Here is a 21,556-nt window from a genome sequence, read left to right as displayed (position 1 = left end):
CATTCTGCCTTTTAAGTGAATGGAAAAAATATGTCTATAGAAAAAATGTTAGTTCCTCATGCTCCTAAGAGAACCAATATCTCTGTGTGAACTCAAATTCTAAGAAAACAGTTGAGGATGGCCCAAAGCCTTGGGATCCTGCACCCATGTGGGAGACCTGGAAGAAGCTCCTGGCTGCTGGCTTTGGATCAACTCAGCTCTGGCCATTATGACCATTTCAGAAGTGAACCAACAGATGGGCTATCTTTCTCTCTGTCTCTCCTTCTCTCTGTAAATCTGCCTTTCCAAAAAAAATTTTTTTAATAAAAAAGGTCATTTTGCTACAGGGAGGCAGTACTGAAGGCTTGGATCTGAATGGTGGTAGCAAGAAGATAGGGGAGGGGAGGGATTAACAAAACACTTTGCTGGGCAAGGAATTGGATTCTATGGCCAGAACAAGGTATAACATTGGCACTGCTGTTTCATTGAGAGAGGATTTGAGGACAAGCAGAAGGCTTCAGGGTCTGGCAGGAAAACTGAGAGCACAAGCTATGCTTGGAACATGCCAGGTTTGAGATTGACACACTCAGTAGGCAGCCAAAGATCAAAGTCCGAAGCTTGCAGAAGTTGCCGCAGATATCATTAATTTATGATTCCTTTCACAAAGTTGAAAACTGACCAGTTCTCTCCAAAAACTGAGTCCGGAGGCAGACTCTTAGAGGCTCGGGAGTCTTTATTCATCAGCCAGCGGACTGTCCTGCAACACCAAAGGTAGAAAAAGGAGCAGCCCTGGCTGGCAGTTGTCAGGGGTTTTTAAGCAATAATCGTTCAATTAACTAAAGCTGCATTGGCATGCAAGACAAATTATCCAATCGTTGCAACTGACGCGCAGCATGAAGCATCCAGTCAAAAACCACACACCCTGGCTGGTAAACAAGCATACCTCAAGGGAAACTTCCCAGACAAGCAAGTGTAGTTTACAGAAGCCCGTTTTACAGTTAGCCAAATTTTTAAATAGACAGTAGATATCTTTTTAACATCCTGGTTGTGCATATCTGCCCCTAACTCTTTGCCCTGAGACTCCTGTAGATTTTGAGGGCCTGATACAACTGACAGCACTTTGAATTTGGGCTGTCACAAGATGTCCATCAAAGCTGTGAGAGTGAATGAGATGTGAGGCTCACAGAGTAAAGGAAGGGAGCGGTGTCCATGGGATGCCATGGATGTGAGTGTATAGGCAGCTGGCGATGATATTGCATAGGAGCAGTCAGAAGAGAGGAAGCCAGGAGTCACACTTGAGGCAGGAAGTGAATGTCAATTGAGAGTCTGAAACTATAAATAGCTGTTTCTTTTTTAAAAGATTTATTTATTTTTATTGGAAAGGCAGATCTACAGAGAGAAGGAGACAGATCTTCCATCAGCTGGTATACTCTCCAAGCGACCGCCATGGCCACAGCTGAGCCGATCTGAAGCCAGGAGCCAAGCTTGTTCCTGTCTCCCTTGCTGGTACAGGGTCCTACAGGTTTGAGCCATGCTCTACTGCTTTGCTGGGCCACAAGCATTGAGCTGGAAGGGAAGTGAAGCAGCCAGGACACTAACCAGTGCCCATATGGGATCCTGGTGCATGCAAGGCAAGGATTTAGCCACCGAGCCATTGTGCTGGACCCACAAGCTGCTATTTCATCCTTGGAATTGTAATGGAAGCATTTTTAGGAATTGATAGCAGATGGTCCTTCTCATTGTATGTGAACCATTAAGGACTGTCTTTGGGTCTCTCTTTAAATGGTTCTTATTGTATGAAAATACCTTGAAGAAATTCATGGGAAATTGGGAGTACAAGTTTTAAATTTTATTTTAGTGCAACCTCCCTCTTTGGATTCAGGTATAATTTTTCATAATACACAACTGCCATGAACTTTCCAAAGGGCTCTCATATAAGTCACTGGTGACAGTGATGCAGTTTGATTAATCAAAATGAACACTGCTTTGAATTAAAAGGAAAAAGACCAATTAAATAACAGACACAGTTTAATTGTGCTTGGGAACTGGCAGTTTTATGAAATTTTATTTTTAAAATTTATATTCTATGTATTTGAAATAGAAAAATCTTCTGTCCTCTGGTTCACTCCCCAACTGCCTGCAGCAACGGAGCTCGGTCCAGATTGACACCAGGCATCCAGAACTCATTCCTAGTTCCCACCTGTGTGACAGAAACCTAGCTATTTGAGACATCACTGCTGCTTTCTAGGATGTAGATCAGCAGGAAGCTGAAATGTAGAGTGCAGGCAGGACTTGAACCAGGCACTCTGAAATGGAATATAGGTATCCCAAATGATGTCTTAACTGATAGGCCAAATGCCCACCCCCAAAATAATTAAGACTATGGTAAGCTGATAAGTGCCAGACTTAATAAAGAATAGTATGTGTCAGTTTCACAAACCTATGTACACTGGAAGAGGCCGTGCAGTGGTACCCAAAGGAAGGAGTTCACACAGAGAGTTTTGGAGACATTTAGAATTGGCTTTGAAACTGTCTCACCAGCTGTATTAACACGAAGATTATATCTCCTATGGCCGTGAGTTCTTTTTATAAAGACTTTGTGAATTTCAACTCCAGCCTAGGAGTCTGTAGGAAAGGATTAAGTAGTCCAGATGCAAGTTTTGTTGTTTGAAATCTTTCTCAAAGTCAGGACAGTCTGAAAGAATAACAGCTTTCCCAAGGGATGATTCCACTGAGTGGTGGAATCAGCAGGAACCTACCTAATCTGAGACAAGATTTTATTTAATTCAAATATTGTGCTCTCAGTCTTCTGCTAGATACCATTAAGTTCCTGAAAAAGAATCCAAAGAAGTAAAGATAACTCCTACTCATAAAGTTCTTTTGTCATCTTGCAGAAAGTAGAAAAGAGACTAAAATATAATGAAGACTCCCTAAGGTGTATTATGAGGGCCCCTGCCCCATGCCCAGATTTGTTTCTTTTGTCAAAGGAATTTACGGCTTGACAGAGGGTGGGCCATTCTTGGGTTCACTCAACCCATAGGACTCAGCTGGTAAGGAAAAAGCAGGTGTCAGACCTGTGGGGGGCAGGAGCAGCCATTGGCAGGTTTGAGGAGGCAGCAGGTGGTGAACGAACTGTTTTCCACATTGCATGATCACAGTAATATTTATAGGGTGGTCAGTTTCAGGCAGGATGAAGCCAGGCCATCATCTTGGGTTACTTCGTTGTAAATTGCAGAGAAGTCATTGCCACGGAATGTTGTTCTAAACAAAGACTGTTGAATCCACAGTGGAAAGCTGGAGCAGGTTCTGTGTCACCTTGAATATCTTTAGTAGCTGTTGATTAGTTGAGAGTGTTAGCTGGGACGGGGGCGTAGTTACTTCCATCACTATCTGGCTGTGCTCATCACTAGTTCATCAAATGCATTAGTGAGTCATGGGAGCTAATCATGGGGAATGTTCCAGTAGGTTCAGCTCTATAGGAAAGCAATTTCATGATTGAACTCACCTCCCCACCTCCGTTCTCTCTCCTGGCAACTGAACGTCTGTGCTAGCCAGTTGCAAAGGTAATCAGGAAGAATCCTGGATTCATTGCCCAAGGCCCTCCAACAGAGGGGGAGTTGCTCAGCCTCAGGAACAGAGAAGCTAAGGCTTCAGATTTGCAGCCTTGACTGCTCCTGCCCAGTCCTTTGATGTCAGGGAGTTGTCCTGGGCTTTACTTGTGGGCCCGTTGTTGTGACCTGCCTGGGTTTGTCTGAACATGTAGACCAGTCCCAAGCCCCTGGCATCCCCAGTCCTGCTTGTTCGCACCGTCTCTGTAATCTGCAGCCATGTCATGTTGAAAGAGACACCAGAACCCCAGGCAGAACAAAGCATCCTCTTTTGCATGCACAGTGGTCATGAATGTTTTATCTCAGACATGTCATCCCCTTTTCTTTCCTTCCTCTTTGGCCTATTTTTTTTAAAAAATGTCTAATATTTTAAAAGCTGGGCTTATGCTCTTTACTGTATAGAGAAAATTAGATGTCTTCATTTTTTCATAGCTATGGGAAAATACTTTCAGAGTATAAAAAGAAGCACTATTGGAAATTTCAGCTACTGTGTTTGGTAGAGTAGGAATTTATTACTCAACTCAGTAACATTCTTGGCCCAGACCAAGGAGCTGTGTTGGCAAGTAGTGGGCACCTTTCCTAAACAGCCCTGCCCAGGACACCTTTCCTCACGGTGAGACAACCTGAACCAAGGGCATCTTTGCATCAAAGACTGCTTGATGACCTCTAAACCTTAAACATACCACAAAAGCCATGGAGACCTCGCAAGTGGAATTTGCTTGTATGAGATACTGCATAGCTCCTGCAGGGAGGGAGGCAGAGGAAAGAGCAGAGCCCAACAATAAATGGTTCTTTGTACCAGTCCCCTCCCCTCTCCCCAAACCATTGAGATCATCGAGTAAGCAACAGCATTCAGCAGAAGGCAACTGCCACCCAGCCACTTGGCAGATGGTGACCAGTTGTGAACTTGTCTCTGCAGTGTGCGGCTGCGACCTGGCCCAAGGGGGCTTCTTCATAAAGAACGGGGAGTACCTCTGTACCCTGGACTACCAGCGGATGTACGGGACACGCTGCCATGGCTGTGGAGAGTTTGTGGAGGGTGAGGTGGTGACTGCCCTGGGCAAGACCTACCATCCTAACTGCTTTGCTTGTACAATCTGCAAGTAAGTGAATGTCTTTCCAAAACAACTAAGAAATGCTTCCTTCGACCACTAAAGCTTGAGATTGTCCCTTTTTGTCTCAAATAGCCTGATGTGTTCTCAGTTTTATTTCTCTCCCAACTGTATTTCTAGACTTTCTCAAGAAATAATTTCCCTGGGAAATGTGAGACCATGATCTCCCCTACTAAATAGCATGTCTGGTTTTAAGTGACTGGAAACCATTCGAAAAGCAGCGCTGAGTCTTGAAAAGTTTGGGCCAATCAAAACGCTGGAGAGAAATGGCACAATGGCTTAAAATGACAAAGTTTATTTGAAAATAATAGTCTGTGGGTTAATGGGTGTGTTTAAAATAGTCTATTTACTATCTAAGAGGTTCTTGGCAAACTGTAGCCCCTGGGCCACAATAGGCCCAAGCGCCTGTCTTTGCAAATAAAGATTTACTGGAACATAGCCACACCTTTTGCAAATTGTCTATGGCTGTTTTTGAGCTACACTGGCTCAGTTGAATAGCTGTGAGTGGGACCATACATATAATTCTTGAAACCTCAAAAAAGGTATTTGCAGTCTGATCTTTTAGGGGAAAGTTTTGCCACCTCCTTTTCATGAGCTGCCTGTTACTGGCCATGGTTAAATCTTGCACAAACTAAGTTGATGAAAATGATGAGTCAGAGAGAAGGAAACTGTGTAAGGTACAGGTGGGAGGATCTGAGGATTTCACTGATGTTGGGTAGTTGGGGCTGCACTTCATCAGACTGAGGGTGAGTTGGCGTTTTCTAACAGGGAGACTCACCAGTAAACGTCAGCTTCCTGCTGCGTCTCACTGTGCCTTTTCGGAAAAGTACAGCTCAGAAGGGGTGTTTTGCTTTTCAGTGTTTCAGATTTGAAAGCCCAAGAGATATAAACTCTAGAAATTTCAACTTGATTTTGTGTAATTAATTGATAATACTGGTGAATAAATTATAACATGTGAAATATTTGTGATAAAAGTATTTAAATAGCTTTTTATTATAGCTATTAGCCCATTTGCTAATTACTATACTAAAAATCATAATTAAACATTTTAGATCCATTTACTGAACCTGACTCTGATTTAACCAAAGGTAAAGTTCCATCCTGTTGTCTCCCTTTGGGGCCAGGGCTCTCGGCCTCAAAGGGCACCTGCGAACTGCCCTGAGGAGACCTATGTCCTAGCCCTGCCTCCTCCGCTGGGTTTCCAAGCTATGATCAGCTGGGAGTTAGTGTAACAATGGTCGAACACTTATTAACTGTAGCCCTGTCCCTGAGCACTAGAGGCAGCAAAAAGGTGCCAGTCAGTGGCACACAGTTCATACCCTCATCCAAATGCTTGGGATCAAAAGTGTTTTTGAATTGTTGGAATATTTTTATTTACAGGATGAGGTGTCTTAGGAATGAGACCCAAATCTAGACACCAATTTTATTTATGTTTCATACATACTTTCTGCAGATATCCTAAAGAGAGTTTGGTGCAGTATTTTCTTTTAAGATGTGTTTATTTTGAAAGGCAGATTTTATAGAGAGAGAAGGAGAGATAGAGAGAAATCATCTGTCCACTGGCGCCCTCCTCAAATGGCCACCACAGCCAGAGCTTGAACAGATCTGGAGCTAAGTGAGGAGCTTCTTCCAGGTCACCCATGTGGGTGCAGGGACACAACCACTTGAATTCTGCTTTTCCAGGCCGTAAATAGAGATCTGAACCGGAAGGGAACAGTTAGGACACAGTTAGGACACAGTTAGTGGCACCCATGTGGGATGCTGGCATGGCAGTTGAAGGATTGGCTAGCTCTGCCACTGCACCAATCCCTGTAAAGTATTTTTAGTGCACTGCTGTTTTAACTGCAACCCATCACATGAGGTCAGATATGGAACATTTCGCTTTGTAGCATCATGTCAAGGCTTAAAATGTTCCAAACTTGGCAGCATTTCAGATTTTCAGTTTAAGGATGTTCAACCTGTAATCAGGGACAGTAACCCAACCTAGATTAGGGACTTCTCATGCGGTTTGCAAGTAATATTGATAAACAGTTTAAATTAACCCTCTTAACAATGCTGCAGCATTACCTACTCATTTATGTGGGGCTCAGAGTCAGCGTTCAAGGGACCTTCCCGGGCTCACACCACATGGTCACCATATGAACTCTGGCTTTCCGGCTGTGATTCCAGTTTTCTCCCCATAGCCAGCATTCATGCAGATAACAGGAGAAAGTAGACCTTGTGGCCCAGAGGACTCCAGGAGAGGGGAAAACACTGAAAAGGGCCATCCATAGAATAACTCAGACTTCAGAAGGCCTGGCCGCCAAATAAGTCAAGTCCAGCCCCAGGACTGGGCTCTGGTTTGTCCCACAAAGAATCATGTGGGATTCAGGCCTAAGAAAAGCTTGCGTCAGAAATGAGACCTATAGCCAGGTGAGATAAGCAAGGTGCCTGAAGAGCACAAAGTAAAGGAACACTTATTCTCTGTGTCATGCATGCCTGGTGAGAGCAGAGTGAACCCCTGTGTACCCCAGCACCTTGCTGGCCAACTCCAGTCCTGTTGCTGATCAGAGGAGAGGGTCATGCGCTTGTGTTGATGGACCCTTAACTCCCTGTCGGTCTCCTAACAGAACAGAATTGAGGCTTGCTCAGGTTTAATTACTAAATGTGAAACCGTAGGCCCCTAGCATCTCCCACAATGTGATTCTGATTTTCAAAGGTAGAACAAGTTTACGCTGATGGATTTGCCATCTTCACCTTAGCCTCCCTTGCTGGTCATCCCAGCTGTGCCTTATCTATACAACAGAAGGTAACACAGACTTTAAAATCTGGGGGTATAAGAATGCCTCTTCTTTGATGGATACCACCAAGTACGTTTGTGGGACTGTCTTACATTTGAATTTACCCGTGTTTGCATATTGCAGTTCATTGCCAAGTGTTGGGCTACAGAAAGATGGCGGAAAGGGAGAAAGTAGCTGTGAACTTGACATCTGATGTTACAAAGCCCGAACTTGTTCCTAAGGAATTACTTCTGACTCAGATTTGTGCAGTTTGGCCTGTGAGTTTTGCATTTTCCGATTGACAGGCTCCTGCCTTGGAAAACTCACACTGATGAAAGTTACTGGCAAATGGGCCAGCTGCAGATAAGCAGGCATGGAAGGGATGTGTCATATCTCTGCTAATTAATGACTGATTTTTGAAGGCTGTCTCCCTGGTGAACTGGGAGGAGAAATGGGCCACATCCATGCAGAAGGCAATAGTTTTGTGAAACATGCTGTTATAGAGAAGTGTGTAACAGGAAGGAAATTGTCTTCTGGAAAGACACTTTTACTAATTCTTAAACAGATAATTACAGCTGTTGCTCACAGCTTGTAAGGGACTGGACTTGCACCACTGTGAGATGTTTGCATGGCCAGGACAAAGTGTGTGGAGGAGCCCTAAGCTTTGGTTGTAATTCATAGTCTTTAAGCTCCTTCTTCATGAAGATTTTCCATTTGGAAATGCACTGTATTTTGCAGTCTGCTAGTAACTTGTTGGAATATCCTCTGCTAATGAGTAGAGGCAGATTGTTCTCATGTACTGCCTGGATGTCCATAAAAACCATCACATTCATTTTTTCTTCTGAAAATGAGACACATTTATTTGTTTGGACTCTGTTCAACTGGCTGGCTCAGTTATGTCAGCTTTTCGGACACTTTGACTGCTGTTCCTCCAAGAGATAAATTTGCCATAGAGGGTAGCAAGTAGAAGGAATGGAACCATGAGAATAACCCAGAGGGCTGTGTCTTTCTTTCCCTAGGCGCCCGTTCCCACCCGGAGATCGAGTCACGTTCAATGGGAGAGACTGTCTTTGTCAGCTCTGTGCACAGCCAATGTCATCCAGTTCTAAAGAAGCCACCTGCTCCAACAGTGAGTGCCCCAGGGTCCCGTCACACAACACCTCTAGAGTTCCAGGTAGCTCAGGCAGGTGCGTTCCTTTAGGGGCAGCCCTGCCAGCTGGAGTAAAAAATGTCCTGTTACAGCATGTTCAGCTGTAAAACATGGTGCTTGATGGAGACACCACAAAAAATCAGGCAGTGAAATCATCTCCGGGGCTTCATAAAGACAGAGTCAGACATCAAACCATCTGTTTTGATAGTGAAGTAAAAAAAGACATATACAACCTTGCACTGGAAATAAACTTTTCTGTTTACAGAGGCTGAGCTGGGAGAATTTGGTGACAGTGTGGTTAATACTTCTATGTGCTAAAATGGCTCTCTCCACTGCACCTAGGGTGCAGACGCAGTAACTTCTGTTTACTCTCAAGTCACTTTTCCTTCTTCATGTAGAACACTTCTGACATTGATTCATTTGACAAATGATTTGCTGCTGCATCCCCAAGATGTGTATTGTTCTTCAGACTGGAGAGGTTCCTGTAAATAAAACAACACCCCACCCTCCCACCCTCCATTCTCAGGAAGCTTACTTCGTGGTAAGAGCAGATAGAGGAGAAAGATGCAAAAGTTAAGGCTGGGAGAACTCAAAGGTGAGCAAGGGAGCTGTGTTGACACAGGACAGAGAAGCCCTCAGTCAATAGGTGACACCTATTTTGAAGGAAGTGTGGGACCAAACCATGCGTGGGGGCTTTGTGATGACTTAGAATTCATTCTCATCTGACCCATGAGATCCAGTCCTGTCTTTCTCTCTCTTCTTGTCTAAAAAATACTCCTCATTGTTTTGGTTTAAGAAACAGAAGTGGGATTTTCTTCATCAAAGTTATAATCAATATATTTTTAGTTTGAGAAGCAGACCAGTTAAACTTCCCCCTAAATAAAAGTGGTGACCCATCACTCAGTTCCTTCTCATAAATAACGTGGCAGTAAGGGAATTGATGGAGCAGGAGGGTGAGGAGAGGGAGCAGTTCACAGTTAATATTTTTGAAATCAGTGTGTCCTGAACTGTAGTCACCAGGGAACAGACCTCTATTTCTGTCTCTAGTCTGGGGTACTGGGGTACAAACCAGATGATTGTTTTGGTTTTTGTGAATTTTGCCAACCCTCCCTTGGGAGACCTAGAATAAATTCATTTTTAGCTCTGTGAGTCTTTTTTTAAAAAATGTTTATTTATTTGTTTATTTATATTGGAAAGTCAGATATACAGAGAGGAGAAACAGAGAGGAAGATCTTTCATCTGCTGATTCACTGCTGCTGCGACAGCTGGAGCTGAGCCAATCCAAAACCAGGAGCCTGGAGCCTGGAGCCCGGAGCCTGGAGCCTCTTCCAGGTCTCCCACTCAGGTGCAAGGTCCCAAGGCTTTGGGCCATCCTTGACTGCTTTCCCAGACCACAAGCAGGGAGCTGGATGGGAAGCAGGGTCTCCAGTACACGAACCAGCACCCATATGGAATCCTGGTGCGTGCAAGGCGAGGACTTTAACTACCATACCAGGCTCAGCTCCTTGAATATTAATACATGACATGAGACAAAGCACGTCAGAGCAGTTCTGTGTAACTTACAGCAATGGCTCCAAATCTTCTCATCAAAGTAGAAGCCTAATGCTTGTTTTAAAAAAAAAGTAAGGAAATATTTTGACCACAAAGTTTGCGTAAAAATTGGATTTTGACCAATGGGAGGAAAGAATAAAATATATGTACTTAATGCCTTTTATGCAGTTTAGTTGATGGATATTAAGCACGAGAATCTATAGGATCTACTGAGGAGCAAAAGAAGCTTGGCAAAGAGATGTTCCACTGTTTGGAAGGGCTTGCTTCGAAAGTCAAGTACCTAAAGCCTTGGAGGACTTTTCAGTGTAGTTAGCAGGACTGTATGAATCACAGGCATGAGGACAGGGGTAGCAGAGGGTCATGCCCATAAGGCCTGGATAGTAACGTAATAGTCCTTTACTCCACCAATCTGCTTTGATAGATGGGGAAACCGAGGCACACAAGGACACTCAAGATCATGAAGGCTATTCAGTGGTGGAGCAGAAATCAGGTGCAGGTCTTTCAACAATTTTTTGTTTGTTTTCTTGTTCATTTCACACTCTGTTTTAAGAAATTAGTTAAAAAAAAAAAGAAATGAGGCTTTTTGACACCATGATTGGTATGTTATTTGTTTGAGAAGAGACAGATACAGACAGCTTTTATCCTCTGGTTCATTGTCCAAATGGCTGCTAAGATGAAGTGGGGAGCCTGGAACTCAATTCAGGTCTGCCACATGAGTAGCAGGAATCCAATCCGTGGAACCATCCCCTCTGCCTCCCCGATGCCTAGGCAGGAACTGCAGCCCGGAACTACAGCCAGGGTTGGGATGAGGACTGTGGGTACCTTGCCTACCAGACCACATGCATGCACTGGAAGTGGGATCTTCTGTAAGGCTGCTAGTCATCTGAGGGCCAACGTTTGGGAAAATGTTTTCCAGTCATAACACTACTGAAATGACTATAATTATTTTATAACATTTTTGCTTTATATTTGTCAATTTGTACAGATCACACATGTTATAGATATTTTTATAAAAGACATGGAAATTGTGTGACATTTATTCAGCCTCAAGTCCATTGCATTTTAAAGACTGCTAGTGTTGTGTGCCGATACTTGAGCTGCTTTGTATTTCCTCCTCTGCCTCTGGTGGATGAAATCCTATTTTATACAACTGCTTGGGTCACAGCACTTTTTATCAAGTGCTCGTCTATTTAGATAAGTGCTTAAGTGGTATTTATGAGGCATGTAAGTATCTGGTTTTTAAAAGCAGGTTTTCTATACAAGATACACTTGTGCAAAATACACAGACTTGGCAAGCGCACAAAACTAGGGCAGTGGGATTTTTCAGAAAGTTGCTGAAATATATTGGGGCTCAATTGGAAAGGAACTATATACTTTGAAACCATTCTGATGGGGCTTTAATTTCTATTTTTAAAAAATAAGTGACTTTCTTCAACTTGGAAAGCTTCCTTAAAGTCGAGATTAAAGACAGACCCCATTTTACTGTGAAATTTCTCTTTGATGATGCTCACAATCAGTGAAATAGCTCAGAGCCAGGGTCCTCTGTTTCCTTTGAAATGTTCTGTTCCAAGAGGAATTTGCTTTTCTGAAGCAATTTTACTTCACAGTCTGTACCTGGTTTCCCATAGCACTGAATAGAAGGTGGAGGCAGAGAGAGAGAGAGAGGAGCCAGAGAGAAGGGTACACCAAAATGTTATGCAATCTCATTTGAGTCTCCTGAGAAAAGTCACAGGGCTTTCATTTCACCTGCCCCCTGGCTGCCCTGTCTGTGTTACTCATGTAGGAAGTGCTCCCATTGGCATCCTGTGCTTGATCCTCCCCCTCATCTTACAATAATCCTTTGAACTTTGACCTCCATATTATTTTATTCATCTGAATGTTCACATACTATTAAATGTGTGTCAGGCAATATAAATCTGGCTTTTAAATCCTCACAGCAACCCCCCCTAAGTTGGTATTAATACTGACTCTTGTCCCAGAAAAAAGGAACCAAGGCCAGAAAGGTTAAATCATTTGCCCAAAGTCACCCAGACAGTGAAGAGCAGAGTTAGGATCGCAAGCCAGGCTGTCTGGCTCCAGCAGCTGTGTTCTATACCCTGAAATTGATTCTACAATTGAAATATCACTCTCCGTTTTCAAAGACACAGCAGCTGAGCCTTAGAGCAGTGCCCTATGCTGTCTGCATATTGTCCAAGGATCCTCAACTCTAAGGGCTGTGCGCTTTCTCTGTACCCTGGTTGCATCCCTGGTTTTATCAGTTTGGTGAGTGGAAATCATCAAGAAACTATTCAGAGACAAGCTGCTTCAATGAAAGGTCATTGCTCCAAATCAGTTAAAACCATTGTTGTATCCAGTCTAACACCAGTTCAATTCAGTATGCATGGAACCTTATAACAAACAAACAAACGGTAAAAGTTACCTTGTAGAGTTATGATGAATGTTCATTAAACTGCTTACCTAGCTGATTCATGCATTATAAAACCATGTGCAGAAGACATTGTGCTCTACTGGAAGGCAAAGAACAATCTTCCACAGTTCAGTTCCACAACTTCTTGGTGCATTTGCCAGGAGCTTAGGTGCTGAATTCCCAAGGGTTGAGGGATGGTGTGAGGGCAAGACTGTGTGCCACACCCTAAGGTCTTGGAGCCAGCTTTGTGTTGTCACTTCCTGTCTATTCCAGGCTCCTGAGCATGCGTAGGCTGCTGTCTGTATCACCCTTTGCCTTTCCAAGGGTGTCTGAACAGTGTCTGATTGCATGTAGGCTTGGTGGGGTGACATGATAAACACCCCCACACAAATACATCTGAGCCCATCTTTCTGTTTCCTTCCGATGTGTAGCAGAACATCATCACTGTTTGCACTGCACTTGTCACTCCCGCAGGCACTGAGGCACCTGCCAATATATGCAATGGTGAAGCCCCAGCCTGGATTCTCACTGCTAGAGTCAGATACTGGCTCGTCTACTCAATAGCCTTCTCTTTACCTTGCTACCTTCCTTCCTATCATCTGTAAAATGGTATGGTAACAGGTACCTACCCTGCAGGATTAACTAAATATAAGGATACTTCAAGTGGTTTGTGGGGAAATAGAATTCAAATGCTTATTTTAGAACACGTTTTTTTTTTTTTTTCAAAATCGTGCATGGTTTCATAATAATGCACATTTTCAGAGAATGCTGTGAAGATCCTTTGTATTTTAAACTGATGAGCGCTTAAAAATAACTGACTCTTCAGGCACTGATTTCTGAGCGTTTGTGGAAGACAGTCCCTACTTTTGCAACTCATTTTTTCTCCTTTGGCTGTCAGGACAGAAGCATGTGTCTGCTCATTTGATTTTCTCCACTAACATAAAAGTGACACCAAGAACACACCCACACACGTCACCTCTCAGTTGTTGCAACCTGACTCCTGGCAGTGTGCTTTCTGGCCAGGAACCTAAGAGCAGATCCTTCTTTTGTGCTTACTCTCTTCCTGTAGGACACAGTGGCAGGAGAGGTATGGCAGGACCCTGATTTAAAAAAAAAATAGTAGTTCTGGGCAGATTGTCAGCTGGTTCTAATCCCAGCTCTACTATTTGTAGCTGGTAACCTTGGGAACCCAAATTCTCTGTGCCTCCATTTGTTTGCCTATGAGTTGGGAAATAGTCATAGTTTTCTTTTCTCTTTGGGTCATTGCAGCAATCAGTAGAAGTGCCTAAATGTTAGAATAAAAGCACATGCACGGGTTGCCCATTGGGGGAGGTTGTGAGACTGGAATTGGGTCCTTAAAGTATTCGTGAGAGGGAAGGAGGAAAGGAAAGCATACAGCATCAGAGTTAAGCATGTGAACTCTTCTTCACAGATGCCCAGCTTTGATTCACATCCTGCTTCTTGCTACCCATGTGGCCTTGGGCATGTTATCTGATGTTGCACAGCTTCAGTGCCTTCATCTGTAAATTGGGGAATAGCTACTCTGAGATTTGTTTGGAAGAGCAGAGAGGTACTGCATGGAAGGAGTCCAACGTGAAATGCTTAGAACAGCAGTGAAGGGGTACGCTCCTGACCCTGTGCCAAGAGCACAGGTTTTGTTGTTCTCTGCCCTGAGAGTGAAGTTGGACAGATAGAGGAAAGCCAGACATCTTGGGAAGCCTGGCAATGCTGGGCCCTGAGGACGAGGGGGTACAAACAACACCCTGGAAAGACCGGGATATAATATAGAATCAACAACTTTGGATTAGGAATCGGGTCTGGGAAGGCCATCAATTGTGTGTCCAAGTAATAGTGGTAAAAAGAGGAAAGTAAAAGAAAGGACCATGGTAAAGCACGAGAAAAGAAGCCAGCCATTCTGTGAACAACCACCTCTTTGAGCACCTACCACATTCCAGGCACTGTTCCAGGCACCAGCTGAATTCTTTAGTACACTGTTAACCTGGCACATGACTGTGATATATCTGTCAGTAATACATAAATTCATTGCACTTTAAGTATTTACATGTATGCTCTCCACCATGATGAGGTACTGAACTTCGTGAATCCAACCTAAGGATTTTGTTGTCTCCTGTGGAAGGCCTAGCACTTGAAGTCCTTCCTGAGCAGACCGGAATTGAATCAAAGCCTTCTCTTCTCTAAACAAGGCTGATTACAAGCTTCTCTTTTTTTAATGGCTGGTTTAAGTGTTTCTTTTAAAACACTAAAAATAGTACAAAAGATACCAAACTGGAGTTAGAACATACCTGAAATCTCATCAACAAGAGATGAATTGACTCTCAACATTTTGATGACTACGCCTCTGGGTAGTTCTGACAGTGTTATAGACATATGTGCGGTTTTGCATAAGCTCTTCCAGTAACTTTTTATTCAAGGGTCTTCTTTTCAAAAAGCATTGACTCTCCTGCAAGGCACACAAACAGCTGAAAGCCTTGGCTTGCTTGGGCTGTTGACAACAGTGGGGACTGTGTCCTGGCCAGAGCTGAGCTCTGCATTTCTATACTGGCAGCAGTTACCCTGCAGCTTGATAGTCCCTGGTAGATTTTCCTCTCTCATCAGAGGGGAACTACTCAATGACAAGACCTGTATTTCTTCGGTCCTTATGAATAGCATTAGGCATGCAGTAAGTGCACAAATGTTCACTTAGCGAGTGAATTGATACCATCCCAGGAGAAGCTTGGAGGGAATCAATCTCGGTTCCTGGGTCCAAATGGTGAGGTCTCGTTGCTCCTTGACTAAAGATATCATTGTACGTTTATCAAAGTACACAGGTGCAGTTTAGGAGCATGGGCAGTAAGGTGTGTGGGCATGTCCTAACTCACTTGTGTCATCTCACAGGTTGTTTCCCTTACTTAACAAAAAAGGAAAGTGCTCACTTATCGCTTCAGATATGCTTGTTGACAACAGAATCACAGGTTTTTAAGAAAAGATAGCGACGTCCAGGAATATGTCTCCCTGACCCCAAGGGGTGGGAAAGGGCAGCTGGAGCCCTCTGTGCAGTGAGGGTGCTGGCCTGTGATGTGGAGGGACAAGGGTCTATCCCAGTGTGGTGGTTTCAGGGTTGCTCTACAGGTGGTCAGGGACGTGTTGAAGGGTTTGCGACTTACACAGTAAGCAGCCAGAGGCTCACTGTAGAGAGACGAGATACATTGCAGAGAGGAGCATTAATATTCACATCTTTCTGGCTGAAATCTATAAGTCAGACCTAAAGAGCCCTCAGAGTGATGCATCGTTTCATTTAACCTGAGCCTGGGTTATCTCAATTGCGAGAAGTCAGGAAATGATCTTGCTTTATCAGGAAAGGGTACAACTAAGCAATTAATTAAAAAGCACTTTCAATGAGTGGACAGTTCACTATTTTCATTTCAGTAAATAAATACATTACATAATAAAGTCCACACCTTTTGAATAACTTGTCAGTAAGGCTAGAACTTAAATGATTGGAACAGCAGTCATTCCTACTTCTAAATAGCACCCATATGCCATACCTAAGTATAATCACTATCTAAATTTCTATTTCTAAAAAGTACCAACATGCTATACCTAAAGTTATATATTCATTATCTGGGAAGTTGCCGATAGTATAAAACAGAGGAGGGTTCTGGGTGGCTGGGAGATAACAAGGGAAGGAAGATGATTTCCTTTTTTTTTTTTTTTACCATGTGCTTTTGTGTACTTGAAATTAAAACATATTAAATTAAAATAATGTTAATTTTATAAAATAAAAGGCCCATTGCAGACCAGAGTCTGACTGCAGTCTGCCCTTGCCCTGACCCTCTGCCTTGGATGTGTTGGGCAGCTGGTCACCTGATAGAGCACTGAAACTGACATTCTAGCCCTGCTTTTGTTTTTTCCTGTCTCTGCAGTAGAAATACATGAGCTGGTGTTTGCTAATGCACACTGAATCTGAGAAGCTGACGCGTTACACAAATGTATTTCCTCTTTGGCAAGAGCCCACGAATGCCAAGTGGCCATAACCAGTTAAAGATTTATCATAAAACTCTTCAACTAGTTAAAGTTTACAGCTGAAATTAGGGAACTCAGCTTAGGAACAAACCTTCTGGGTATAATTGAAGATGATGAGGATGATGATTGTCATTAATTATTATTGAGCTGAAACCCCCATAACATAAAGTTAAATATTTTTTAAATGCTAGTAGCCTTCGGTGTTTCCGCAATGCTGTGCAACCACCACTTCTATCTAGTTCCAAAGCATTTGGTTCCCTGTGCCTATTAATAGCCATTTTCACCATCCACCACTTCTCAGCCCCTGGAGATCTCCATTGTGCCTGCTGTCTGGATTTGCCAGATCTGTAAATTTCCTTCTTTCACGTAGTGTAGTATCTTCAGAGTTCACCCGAGTCGCACCATTTATTGGTGCTACATTCATCTTTTAATTATGTTGATTTGAGACCAAGAGCAGACAGAGCTATCCCACTGTCTAGTTGACTTCAAAAATGCCCACAGCAGCCAGAGCTAGGCCAGGTCGAAGCCAGGAGCAGAGGACTCAATTCAAGTCTCCAGTGTAGGTAGCAGGACTTGAGTGCTTGAGCCGTCACCTGCTGCTACACAGAGTACACATTAGCAAGAAGCTGGAACTGGAATTCAGGCACTCAGGTATGGGATGTGGGTGTTCCAAGCAGCATCTTAACCATTGGGTCAAATACCCACCTCTTGATTCTTTCTGGTGGCTGAATAAATACCACTGCCTGACTGTGCATTTTATTTATCCCTCCCATCATTAATGAATGTGTAGGTTGTTTCCACCTTTAGCTATTGTGAATCATGCTGTGATGTACATACCCCAATAACGATTTGAGTATTTGTTTTTAATTCTCTCTGCACTTCTGGGTTACAAAGAAAGGCCCCCTACTCCACACCCACAGAGGGCTTACTGGTAGAGCCCTGTGCAAGATGAATTGTCACTCACTTGACCCATCCTGAAAAACATCATGTAAAGATGTGTCTTGTCCACTGACACCATGGCTGGACTTCTTAGTTATATACACATCCAGTGTACTGGATGTGGCCACTGGCTTTTTCTGGAATCATCTTATGGTTGGGTGAAATTTGGCTTTGTTTCCATAGCTCTCCAGCCTTCTCTTGCAATGCAGGTGCTTCGGATTGTAAGCCATCCCTATAATGTTTGCTGAGTGACCACATGTGACCAATCAAGAAAGGGCCAGGAAACTGCTCCTCTGGGCCTTTTACCCACTATTTGGTCCTTAGAAATCGTTAGCTGGGGAGTTTGAAGGTGTGCATGTAGTTGTTGGTTTATTCCTTACATGGAATTCTTTCTTTTAGTTAGTGCAGACTCACCACACACTTTGTCTTCTGCACGTGACCTTAAGCCTAAAAGTTGAAGTGATTAATAAAATAGTATCAATGTTTTATAACAATATTTTTAATATCCTATTGGAGAATCTCTATTTCTTTCCCCCAGAAATGCAGGAATGTTAACTCTTCAGATATATGGAAGAAAGGCTGTACAAGAAATTTTCCTATAGGAGGCCAGCGATATGGCCCAGGGGGTTAAACACTCATGTCAAAGTGCCAGTTCAGGTTTTCACTGCTCTTCCTCTGACCCAGCTTCCTGCTAACATGCCTGGGGTGACAGCCAAAAATAGCCAAAGTTCTTGGTTCCCCTGCCACCCATGTGCAAAAGCAGGATGGAGTTCTTACATCCTGGCTCCAACCTGGACCAGACTTGACTACTGTGGTCAATTAGTTAGTGAGCCAGTGGATGGTAGATATGTCTCCCCGTCTCCCTTACCTATTATCTCCCTCTCTTCCTCTCTCCCTTTTTCTCTTTTTCTGTCACTCTGCCTTCCAAATAAATAAACCACTCAATCTTAAAAAAAAATCTCTGCAAGATTATGAATGCACTATCTTTAAGCAGCTATTACATTTCTGATCTCCTAACCAGTTTTCTGTATTCTTTCTGAAGCACATATTCCACTTGATCAGTGCGTAATCTCAGATACCCGATGGACTTAACTGGGTCTTGGGCATCCACATCATTCATGCCATTCCACAAACAGGTCATAGGAAATTCAGCTTTTCACAGACACCTCAGCCCAGTTCCAGAGTCCAGTCCTAGTCTCAGTGTGAGCCACATGGAGTCATCCTCCCAATGTAATTCACCCAGAATCTCAGACTTGCAGATCTAGTGACTCAGGGACACAAGTCTGGGTGTCATCAAGACCCCCAGACTTTCTTCTGTTTCTTTGGTGATGACTATCATGCCTATCATTGTGGGCCATGGGATTCCTGCTTGCATAGGGATTCCTAATGCTGAAGGCAAGAAAAGATGTCCTCTTCCTTGGAGCAGGGGGGCCTTTTGATCTTGAAAAACCCTAGCACTCCTAACAGAACTCTGCGGGTACTGGTTTGGAGATGAGAGTTACAAGTTGGAAAGCTGCAAATAATCTTTGTTGATGAAAATTTTAGCTAAAGCAATGGACCTCTGTAAGTGTACACAATGTGGAGGAAAGATTAGAGAGGGAAGAATGACTGCATCTCAGATCGCAGACAACTTAGGGAACGGACTCCTGCACGACCTGCCTTCAACTTACATAATGAATTGAAGAATACGTTCTGCTGCTGTTAGGGCCCCTGAGAAGCTGTTCATGGTTCTGCTGCTGTTTTCAAGGACAACAGGAGGCTTCACTTCTAATAGCAGCTCAGCAGGGACACTGGCCATCAAGACGGCAGAGGGAGCAACTGGCTACAGCAGTGTCATGGGTGCATCGGGGGTCTTAGTGCACAATTCCCAACTCAGGGACCACATACACTCTTCAGAATCATGTTGTAGCTTTGAGGTATAAATTACTTCACTGAAGTCCATTTTCTACAGACTGGGAGTGTGTGGAAGCAACGTAGAATCCAACTTCCCAGATGCAACATGTGGCTTCTGAACTCACATTGCTCTTCTCGGTAATGGCAGCACTGAATTTCAGAAGCTCAAATGCATTTTTGAAAAATAAGTCTTAACCCGTGTGTCAGCAGGCTAATCCTCTGTCTGTATACCGACTGCTCCACTTCCCAATCCTGCTCTATTCTTATGGCCTGGGAAAGCAGCTGAGGATGACTCAAGTCCTTTGGCCCATACACTTCATGGGAGACCTGGATGAAACTCCTGGTTCATGGCTTCATTGGCTCAACTCTAGCCATTACAGCCACTCAGGGAGTGAACCAGCCGATGGAAAACCTCTCTGTGTATGAAAATCTCTCTATGTATCTCTCCTTCTCCCTGTGTAAAATTTTTCTTTTAAATAAAAATGAAGTAAAATCTTAAAAAGTAAAACTAACTCTTGAAAAGTGGTTAGGCTAACAAATGTTTAGTTTCACACCATGTTTCGTTCTTTCTCCTTCCTCATACTGACTTCACCGTGCCAAAAGTATTTGCCACAGCATGCTAAAAAAGAAAATTGTGGATGCGTTTCAGTGGCTTGGTACAAATAAAAACATGGACTGTGACCAGTTAATATTTGTCAACTCCTAGGTGTCTAATTTGGGAGCTGGCAATGCTAAGCAGCCTGGATGGAGAAGGTCAACCCTCAGCAGGATCTACTTGCTAGACCAATGTTTTTGCCACTGCTAATGATGAGTCCTGTTTAGCTAAGGAAGGGTTTCAAATACCTAAGTCTTACTAAGTATATATCTTGCACTTATATAACATATATTTATATATATAGCTTGTATGTTATGTAAGTGTCTTGCCTGTCTTCAAGTGACTCTCAGAGAAGAATCCTCGGGTCAGGGACTGCAATGGCATGTGCTAGAGGCTTGTTGGAAAGCAGTTTGTTTACATGATAGCATGTGTTTCACATTCAAGTCCCTTTTCTCCTGTGTTCCTTTATTCTCCTTCCTTTAGCTTGAACAATTGTCCTCTTACATTGTGCCTTCATCACTCAATCATGCAATATTGGGAAATACATATCCTGTAAGAAAAATTATAATGATAAGATGTGTTAAGTTCAGGACCTCAAATTAGCCAAATCCTGGAACTTTGTGTGTGTGTGTGTCTTTCCTGAGTCTCTCTAGCTTGAATCCTGGCCAAGGATAAAGAATTCTAGTTATCATCCTTTTGGAAGAATATTTTATTGAGTCTGTAACATATTATTTCACTTTCTATTAAAAAAAACCTAAATATGAAGGAATTCAGGTTTTCATTCATGTGGATGAACTTAGGGAATATTTTTTATGACAAATACTGCTTTTGCAATCCTTATTGTAAACAGAGATTCTGGGCAAGGCAATTTCCCTTCTGCTCCGTTTATTATCCTCTGCCACAACTCCCTCTCCAACCCTGATCAGTATCTTGTACCAGAACTCTGGTAACGCTTGAGTCTTCAAAGCCCAGTCTAGTTGAAAACACTGCTCTCACATCATTTCCCACATTGAAGGCCTGCCATGAGAAAATCAGAAAGCAATCCCTGCCTTCTTCCTGTCCTTCAGGACTCCTGTGGGTCCTGGGCAGAGGACAATGGTACAAAGTGCCAAGGTGCCACAGCTCTGCATTGTCAAGCTCCCCTTTCCACCAACACTGGCTAGAGGCACAATGAGAGGGGATGTATTTGAGTTCTTTGGCAAAGTGTACCATTTTAGGCTGACCTATTGCAATCCACTGTTCCTCAACTCCAGGTCCTGCTCCCTGACTTCCCATTGTGGTCTCTTACTAACAAAGTCCCTGAGCCTAAGCAGACACTCTCTCAGGCAGGATCATTCAAGTTGCTTGGACATGAGACCCATGCAGAGGATACTGGTGTACCTGCAGTGAGCCACAGTGTGGGTCCACACCACTCTACATCTACCTTCTTCACTGGCCCTCCAAGGGGGCTCCAGCTAGTCCCCTGCCTTCCTAATTTAGCAGGTGCAGATTTCTGGTTCATGAGTCCTTCCAAACTCCAGGACATTCAAGTCAATGTATC

At 43.4% G+C, this 21,556-nt stretch overlaps 1 protein-coding gene across 4 annotated transcripts in view; it reads left to right on the top strand.

Annotated features, from left to right (window-relative positions):
- Nucleotides 1-21,556, top strand: part of ABLIM1 (actin binding LIM protein 1) — a 289,406-nt gene that overhangs the window by 171,447 nt on the left and 96,403 nt on the right. For all 4 annotated transcript variants that reach the window (XM_058671144.1, XM_058671141.1, XM_058671140.1 and 1 more), the window contains exons 3-4: nucleotides 4,507-4,690; nucleotides 8,478-8,587. In XM_058671144.1, coding sequence (XP_058527127.1) covers nucleotides 4,507-4,690; nucleotides 8,478-8,587 — 294 coding nt within the window. The remainder of the gene's footprint in view (nucleotides 1-4,506; nucleotides 4,691-8,477; nucleotides 8,588-21,556) is intronic.

This window comes from Ochotona princeps, chromosome 13, assembly GCF_030435755.1.
Source record: "Ochotona princeps isolate mOchPri1 chromosome 13, mOchPri1.hap1, whole genome shotgun sequence".
In the NCBI taxonomy this organism is placed as follows: Eukaryota; Metazoa; Chordata; class Mammalia; order Lagomorpha; family Ochotonidae; genus Ochotona; species Ochotona princeps.
The sequence above is the reverse complement of the archived record's forward strand: the minus strand, read 5'-3'. Positions and strand labels throughout refer to the sequence as shown.